We start from the raw sequence: 8,935 nt of genomic DNA, 5'->3' as shown, positions 1-8,935 counted from the left end.
TTTGCATTAGGATAAAGTAACTGCCTTTTGGTCCCAGAGGGTACAGCTACTATTGGTTCATTTAAGCTGCTGTGTTTGGATCCTCTGTCTTATTGGTTTCCTCCAAAAGGCAGCACTGTGATTGCTTGATATTGTTCCCTCCAAAATGTATCCCTTCCTAGCTAGTCCCCTGTTCCTATAAATGTAGCTTTCCTCTCCTCAGTCTTCAGTCTTGTTCACTTTAATAAAGAGCTGTTACTAGAGAACTGTCTCCAGCATGTTTTGTCAAGAGAGCTGAAATCACAAACCCCACGTCACAACACTAACAACCATTAAAGAGTGCTCTTTGGGTTCCGTCAGTCAACCAGTTACAAATCCACCTAACAGTTACCTCATCCTGCACACATTTTACCAGCTTCACTCTCCTTCCAATTCTTTGCTTCGCCAGAAGCCTCTCAAGGTTGTGCCAGCCTGTTGCCTCCACCCAGGAATGAAAGAGCCTCAAAATTAGGAAAAGGAAAGACCTGAGAAGTGGAATGGGCTCAACAATTCGTGGGAAATGAACAAAGCAAGACGACAGAAGTTGGCTGACCATTTGTCGCGGGTGCTTTAGTTGAGATTCCTGAATTGCAGGGTGTTGGACTAGATGACCCCTGGGGTTCCTTCTAATTCAATAATATATTATTATTATTATTATTATTATTATTATTATTATTATTATTTATACCCCGCCCATGAATTCCTCCCAGCATTTCATTTTATTATTGCAACGCAACACACACACACACACACACACACACACACACACACACACACACACACACCTGAACAACGGCATTTGTGATGTTCAACCGCCCTGGGCGTTTTCATGACATTTTCGGAGAGCCAAGGAAAAATGTACAAGATTAATGCTCAGCCATTTTGCTTTACTGGGTAATATACGTTTGAGAGAATGCAACAGAACAAGGGGCTGATTCCAGTTTTCACCCTCCCTCCCAACTTCTTTTCCACTCCCCATTTTGCTATCCTTCCCCCTTAGGGATATAACCAACCAAAGTGGACTTGGGGCAGATCCGCTGAAATCATACACTACTGTGCACTGGGATCTCAAGTATTATACTGCTTTAGACAGCCAGGATGGCTTCCTCCCAAAGAATCATGGGAACTGCAGTTTCCGCCTCCCCCCATAGAACTACGCTTCCCAGAATTCCTGGAGAGATGGGTCAACTGTTCAACTTCTCTGGGAACTGCCGCTCTATGAAGAGGCAAATCACATAAATACATTTGCAAATTGAAGACCCCACATGCTTCAATAGGTTGCGGGTGTGTGGGAATGCAGAATGAAAGCTGTACAGGTTATTAAGCATGCAGAAGGTTTTTTTTTAATAGAGCAAAGGGTGCTGCTGCTGCTGCCTGTTGCTTCTTCCCTTCAGGAATCCATGATTTTCTTGATCCAGGGAAGGAAATGGCCGATGCGAGAGTAAACTCCAGGAGGGTACGCATTACCAAATGAGACGATTCCTTGTACCACGCCATTGCACACCATGGGGCCTCCGGAATCACCCTGGGGGGGGGGAGAAAGAAAAGTAAACATCCTCACTGCTACAAGCTCCTCGAATGGCACCATTCAATTGCAAAGATCTGGGCTTCTGGCTCCAATTAGAATCGGTGCATCTGAGGGTTGGAGGAAGGCTCTTCAATCCAGCTCAGTGCAGACCCTCCAAGTGTCCCTATTTTCCAGGGACGTCCCTGATTTAGAGACGCTATCCCAGTTTCTGATTTGATCCCCGAATGTCCCACTTTTCCTTAGGATGTACCTGAAGGAGCGTCTCCACCCCCATCATTCAGCCCGGACACTGAGATCCAGCACCGAGGGCCTTCTGGTGGTTCCCTCGTTACGAGAAGCGAGGTTGCAGGGAACCAGGCAGAGGGCCTTCTCGGTGGTGGCGCCCGCCCTGTGGGACTCCTCCCATTAGATGTCAAGGAAATAAACCACTATCTGGCTTTAAGAAGACATCTGAAGGCAGCCCTGTTTAGGGAAGCTTTTGATGTGTGATGTTTTATCGTGTTTTTATAATACTGTAATTTATAATAATTTATTATTTATACCTTGCCCATCTGCCTGGGTTTCCCTAGCCACTCTGGGCGGCTTCCAACACAATATTAAAATACAATAATTTATTAAACATTAAAAGCTTCCCTAAACAGGGCTGCCTTCAGATGTCTTCTAAAAGTCTGTTAGTTGTTTTTCTCTTTGACATCTGGTGGGAGGGTGTTCCAAAGGGCAGGTGCCACTACTGAGAAGGCCCTCTGCCTGGTTCCCTGTAACTTGGCTTCTTGCAACGAGGGAACCACTAGAAGGCCCTCGGCGCTGGACCTCAGTGTCCAGGTTGAATGATGGGGGTGGAGACGCTCCTTCAGGTATACAGGTATTCTGTTGGGAGCCACCCAGAGTGGCTGGGGAAACCCAGCCAGATGAGTGGGCAATAAATAATAAATTGTTGTTGTTGTTGCTGCTACCCTGTTTCCCTGAAAATAAGCCATACCCATAAAATAAGCCGTAGCAGGATTTCTACGCATTTCCGCAATATAAGCCATACCCTGAAAATAAGACATGGACATGTCACCATGTCCGGAGCCCTTCCCTCCGCCATGCCACACCGTGCTCTTCCCGCTGGAATAAGACACCCCCTGAAAATAAGCCATAGTGTGACTTCTTGAGGAAAAATAAATATAAGACAGTGTCTTATTGTCGGGAAAACTCGGTATTATGTTACTGGTCTGACTCCCAAGGGTGCTTCAGAACTTTTCCATGGTTCCTGAGCATTGGCTGATGGGAGCTGGAGTCCAGTCGGGGGGGGGGGGGAGCCACAGACCTCCAGCCCTGACCTCCCCCTCACCTGGCTTGTATCCCGAAGCTCGTTGTGGCTGCCTGCGCAGATCATTCCATCGTCGAGTTGTGAGTAGACCTTCATGCACTTTCGGCGGCTGTAGATGGTGACGTTGGTCTCAAAGAGCCTCTCCGTGTCCTGGCTGTCATCAATCAGGCCCCACCCTGCAAGGCTGCAGGGTGTCCCCTCGGGGAGGTCGCTGCTAGATGTTGGCAGGGGAATCATCTGGACGTATTTGTTCAGAGTAGCCTTGTGGGCCAGCTGCAGGAAGGAATCGGGAGATGCAGGAGGGTTAGCCAACGTCCCTGAGAGCCAGTGTGGTGTAGTGGTTAAGAGCGGTGGACGCGTAATCTGGGGAACCGGGTTCGTGTCTCCGCTCCTCCACATGCAGCTGCTGGGTGACCTTGGGCTAGTCACACTTCTCTCACCTCACAGAGTGTTTGTTGTGGGGGAGGAAGGGAAAGGAGAATGTTAGCCGCTTTGAGACTCCTTAGGGGAGTGATAAAGTGGGGTATCAAATCCAAACTACTACCCTTCTTCTTCTTCTTCTTCTTCTTCTTCTTCTTCTTCTTCTTCTTCTTCTTCTTCTTCTTCTTCTTCTTCTTCTTCTTCTTCTTCTTCTTCTTCCCTTTGCAATCTGAAGTCTGCCCTGTCCCTAATAATCAGGGATTGTCCCTTATCTCATGGAAAAACGCTTATCCCTTATTTGCCCCTTATTTCTCACTTTCTTCTCCTCTGCTGAGGCGAGTGCTAGGCTCAGCTCCTCCCTCCTATCTCTACCAGTGTCCCTCCTGCCTGTCTGATCTCTTTCTCTCTTTCTTTCCTTTCTTTACCCTACACTTCACTTTTACCCTGTTTGAGCACATTACAACGATCCTGGTCTGACTGCACTGGCTACCCATGAGTTTACGGGCCCAATTCAAAGTGCTGGTTTTGACCTATAAAGCCTTAAATGGCTCAGGACCACAATACTTCAAGGATCGCCTCTTTCCATATGAACCTACCTGGACCCTGAGATCATAGGCCCTTCTTCGTGTGCCTCCTCCTCAAGAGGTCTGGAGGGTGGCAACACGAGAACGGGGCCTTTTCTGTGGTGGCTTCCCGTCTGTGGGATGCTCTCCCCAGGGAAGTTCGCCTGGTGCCTTCATTACACACCCTTAGGCGCCAATGTATGTTGTATTCATTAAGTTGCACAGGTAGGGGGGGATAAGAGGAGTTGTTTCAACCCCTTCCTCCTTGAGGCCAGTGCCTTTTTGGTTTTATTGTTATTTTATTTTTGATTTTCAGTTTTATCCACTGATGCCACTGGTTATGAGGGTGCTGAGAAAGGAAGAGGGAGCCTGGAGCAACTCACCTTCAGCAGAAGGATATCATTTGCGACCGTTGCACCATTATATTCCGGGTGCTTGTAGTACGACTCAACGCCAATCACTTGTTGAGTGTCCTCGATGGCAGAGCGGTCGTGTGCCCCCAAAACCACGGTCATCTCACTGGAAAACAAGGGCATCAGTGTGCATTGGTAAGGGTTGTTGAACCGTGAATTAACCCCTCAGCTATCGTTCTCTCTTGGTGACAGGCAGGATGGGGGAATGTGTCCATTTCCCCAGTCTTAAATCCAGTTCCTCCGATTTCTACACCAGTTTGCCTAATAGGTTGGCAATTAACTAAGATGTTGTCTCTGCTGCTTTGTCACGGAAGTGTTTAACTTTAGATCACATGGGAAAGGTATTCAGCTGCAAATCTCCATTTGGAGGGAGTTTGTTCTCAAGCACCGTAGAAGGAAGCATGTGTGCTAATGTTTTCTCTCCACAAGAGAACAGCTTTAGGCTGGAATGGAGCCTGTGAAAGGACAGAGCTTCGTTTACAGCTCTGGTTGAAGTTATTTAATGTTTCTAAGATGCTGAACCTAGGGACCCAGGTGGGACTGTGGTTTAAACCACAGAGTCTAGGGCTTGCTGATCAGAAGGTCGGTGGTTCGAATCCCCACGATGGAGTGAGCTCCTGTTGTTCTGTCCCTGCTTCTGCCAACCTAGCAGTTCGAAAGCACGTCAAAGTGCAAGTAGATAAATAGGTACCGCTCCGGCGGGAAGGTAAATGGCATTTCCGTGCGCTGCTCTGGTTCGCCAGAAGCAGCTTAGTCCTGCTGGCCACATGACCCGGAAGCTGTCTGCAGACAAACGCCGGCTCCCTTGGCCTATAGAGCGAGATGAGCGCCGCAACCCCAGAGTCATTCACGACTGGACCTGATGGTCAGGGGCCCCTTTACCTTTACCTTTAAGATGCTGAACCTATGCTTGGACAAGCATATGATTTCACATGACTATTCGGATGTAACATTCATTGTTTTGGGTCTGTTTTGCAATGAGTTCTGCTAGTAAAGCTTTGAAACCGTATTTTTTGAGTGGGAATTTTTTGATTCCTTAAGCTTTTATTCATCCTATTGCTTCCATATGTGCAATATTGACAACCGCAATACTGTTTGCATAAAGCAGGTGGTTGCAGCAGCAGGGAGAAGGAAGAGAGAGGGAGAGACTTCACCTTGCAAAGGTCATTTGCCTCCGCATTTTTCACTTCCCCAGCTGGCTCCAAAGGCATTGCCAGCACCAGCCTCCAACCATTAGCTTTGACCCCGGCAACCACTAGGGATTGGTGAGATGTACCTCATGCAGTGCGCAGCCGTCATTACCCACTGGGGGCCCACCAGGAACCCACCGCAGCCAAAGCCCGTGTCCATTTTGAGGGCTGCCATGTAGGGTCTGGAGTGGGGTACTGCTTCCTGGCCTCCGATGATCTGGCTCCGCAAATGTGCTGTAAAAAATAAATCACAAGCGGAGGTCAGCGTCTGTCTGTTGCCTCTTGCTAGTTTTATGGGCACCACCCAGGCCGGCAGGAGGAAGAGATCTGGTATCCTGCTCCTTGAAATGGAAGCTCCATTTTCCCATTATAGACAAACTGTTGAGTAGAACATGAGAATACGAGATGAAACTGCTGCATCAGGCCCCCTGGCCCATCTAGTGCAGCATTGTGTTCTGACAGTGTCTAATTCTCATTTAAAGCCAGTTGTTGTTGTTGTTGTTGTTGTTGTTGTTGTTGTTGTTGTTGTATTTACACATACATACATACCACACCCATCTGGCTGGGTTTCCCCAGCCACTCTGGATGGCTTCCAACAAAAGATTAAAAATACAATTAAAGCATCAGTCAATAATAATAATAATAATAATAATAATAATAATAATAATAATAATTTATACCCTGCCCATCTGGCTGGGTTTCCCCAGCCACTCTGGGCGGCTTCCAACCGAATATTCAAAACAGTACAGCATCAAACATTAAAATCTTCCCTAAAGAGGGCCGCCTTCAGTTGGCTTCTAAAAGTAAAACGATGGAAACAATGCCTTATGAGGAACGGCTTAGGGAGCTGGGTATGTTTAGCCTGGAGAAGAGAAGGTTAAGGGGTGATATGATAGCCATGTTCAAATATATAAAAGGATGTCATATAGAGGAGGGAGAAAGGTTGTTTTCTGCTGCTCCAGAGAAACGGACACGGAGCAATGGATTCAAACTACAAGAAAGAAGATTCCACCTAAACATTAGGAAGAACTTCCTGACAGTAAGAGCTGTTCGGCAGTGGAATTTGCTACCAAGGAGTGTGGTGGAGTCTTCTTCTTTGGAGGTCTTTAAGCAGAGGCTTGACAGGCATATGTCAAGAATGCTTTGATGGTCTTTCCTGCTTGCAGGGGGCTGGACTGGATGGCCCTTGTGGTCTCTTCCAACTCTATGATTCTATGATTCTAAAATAGTTGCTTATTGCCTTGACATCTGATGGGATGGCGTTCCACAGGGCGGGCACCACCACTGTGAAGGCCCTTTTTCTGGTTCCCTGTAACCTCACTTCTCGCAGGGAGGGAACCGCCAGAAGGCCCTCGGTGCTGGACCTCAGTGTCTGGGATGGATGATGGGAGTGGAGACGCTCCTTCAGATATACTGGGCCGAGGCCGTTTAGGGCTTTAAAGGTCAGCACCAACACTCTGAATTGTGCTCGGAAACGTACTGGGAGCCAATGTCGGTCTTTCAGGACCGGTATTATATGGTCTCGGCAGCCACTCCCAGTTACCAGTTCGGCAGCCGCATTCTGGATTAGTTGTAGTTTTTGGGTCACCTTCAAAGGTAGCCTCACGGAGAGTGCATTGCAGTAATCCAGGCGGGAGATAACCACTCTGGCCAAACAGTGCACAGGCAGGTAGGGTCTCAGCCTGCGTACCAGATGGAGCTGGGAGACAGCTGCCCTGGACACAGAATTGTGCTGCATGAAAGACTTTATTTTACCCATCCTGAATCTTACAGCATTCAGCTTAAGTGGATGCCCTTCTGCGACTTCTAGCATCACAAGAGAAGGGGAGAAAGCTTCTTCCTTCCCTGCATCATTTTACAAACTTCATTCATGCTTCCTCTTTACTCACCTTTTCTCTGAACAACAACAACAAAAGCCCTAAATGCTGCAACATTTCTTCCTAGGTGAGTTGTTCCGTCCCCTTGACTGTCTGGGTTGTCCTTTTCTGATCCTTCTCCAACTCTTACAATATCCCTTTCGAGTCGAGGCGGCCAGAGTGGTATTCCACGGTATTCCAAAAGCAACTGTGCCACAGAAAGGTCTCCCTAAATTTCTCTCTCTCCTCTTAGCTTGGGACAGAGGTGGACAGGCTTGGAAAGGGAGACAAGCGGGATTGCCCACAAGTCAGATCAGTTTCAAAGGAAAGGACTCTGGATTTGTATCGAGGCCACCACTTGGAGACAGAACCCGATTCGCACCACTGTCATGGAGGAGCGAGCAGTGTCAATAGATTGCAGAATCATCAAATCGTAGAGCTGGAAGGGACCCCCAAGGGTCATCCAGTCCAACCTCCTGCAATGCAGGAATCTCATCTAAAGCATCCAGGACAGATGGTCGTCCAACCTCTGCTTAAAAACCTCCAAGGAAGGAGAGTCCACCACCTTCCAAGGGAGACCGTTCCACTGCCAAACAGCTCTTATTGTCACAAAGTTCTTCCTGTTGTTTAGTTGGAATCTCCTTTCTTATAACCTGAAGAAATTGGCAGGAACCTTTTGCCCAACGTGGGGCTCGAACCCACGACCCTGAGATTAAGAGTCTCATGCTCTGCAAACTGAGCTATCCTAGAGATCAATTCACCAAGAGCGTTCCCCTCTTTGCTGCCTTATGAGGTCCACCCCACAAAGTTGGAGAATGTTTAAAATTTATTTGCCCCCTCTTTAAAGGGCTGACTCCAAGCAATTTCTGCTCAGAGCAGACTCCTTGGAATAAATGGACCTTAGCCACGCTCATACATTTCAATAGATCCACTTGTAAACCCTGAGAGGCATTCAGCTAAGTCCTACTCTGGGTAGTCCCATTGCAAATAGTCTCTGTTGGGGATCGATCCCCTACCTACAAGGTCTACAATTCTAGTCACGGCTATTCATTTGAATGGGACTGCTCTGGGACCCATGTTGGACACACCCCTTATGTTTATGCACATTCTCTGGCTGTGCAAATTTGGCACTCTCTTCTCTTGCACCCGGCTGGTTCCATTCCGACAACATAAAAATGAATGGCACTCGCACCCTGAACATCGCAAATGCTGAGACTGGCTCAGCCTGAAAAGGAGCAGCAGAAAACAGCTAATCAAAGGCAGTCCTTTTTTTTTTTTTTTTGGTTTAACTCACCTGTTTGGGCCCATGACATGGACAGGAGCAGGAGTAGGAGAGGCCGGCTGAATCTCAACATCTTGACGTTCTGCTTGCCAAGCTACAGAACTGCCTGGTGCTTAACTGTCCACCTCCTCAAACTCACAGCTTTTATGAGCATCTGACTGCGTCTCCCCCAGGAAGCAACAGAGACTTGAAATTCTGATAGTGGCGGTTCCAAGCAAGCTTGAGTAAGCTAAAACGGCAATCAGATAGCGAGGCTGTTGGAGGATGGATGGCGGCTAACAGATTGAGGTTGAATCCTGACAAGACAGAAGTACTATTGGGGGGGCAGGGGGCAGGTGGGTGTGGAGGCCTCC

At 47.9% G+C, this 8,935-nt stretch overlaps 1 protein-coding gene across 1 annotated transcript; it reads right to left on the bottom strand.

Annotated features, from left to right (window-relative positions):
• Window positions 1-884: 884 nt before the first annotated feature.
• Window positions 885-8,734, bottom strand: LOC118087286 (cathepsin G). The gene is made up of 5 exons (XM_035119808.2): window positions 8,595-8,734; window positions 5,531-5,678; window positions 4,225-4,360; window positions 2,880-3,131; window positions 885-1,543 (listed from the first exon to the last, which is right to left on the bottom strand). Exons 1-5 carry the CDS (start codon window positions 8,653-8,655, stop codon window positions 1,409-1,411), a joined length of 732 nt encoding a protein of 243 aa, XP_034975699.2. The 5' UTR covers window positions 8,656-8,734; the 3' UTR covers window positions 885-1,408.
• Between the last annotated feature and the right edge of the window lie 201 nt (window positions 8,735-8,935).

Source organism: Zootoca vivipara, chromosome 6 (assembly GCF_963506605.1).
Source record: "Zootoca vivipara chromosome 6, rZooViv1.1, whole genome shotgun sequence".
Lineage (NCBI taxonomy): Eukaryota > Metazoa > Chordata > Lepidosauria > Squamata > Lacertidae > Zootoca > Zootoca vivipara.
The sequence above is the reverse complement of the archived record's forward strand: the minus strand, read 5'-3'. Positions and strand labels throughout refer to the sequence as shown.

What these genes read in the sequence shown, in the direction of transcription:
- LOC118087286 (XM_035119808.2), bottom strand. Translation starts at nt 8,655, where the DNA reads ATGTTGAGATTCAGCCGGCCTCTCCTACTCCTGCTCCTGTCCATGTCA. An exon ending in ATGATATCCTTCTGCTGAAG is followed by an intron (nt 3,132 to 4,224) that starts GTGAGTTGCTCC and finishes TCCTTCCTGCAG; the next exon opens with CTGGCCCACAAGGCTACTCT. An exon ending in AGCTTCGGGATACAAGCCAG is followed by an intron (nt 1,544 to 2,879) that starts GTGAGGGGGAGG and finishes CCCCCCCCCCAG; the next exon opens with GGTGATTCCGGAGGCCCCAT.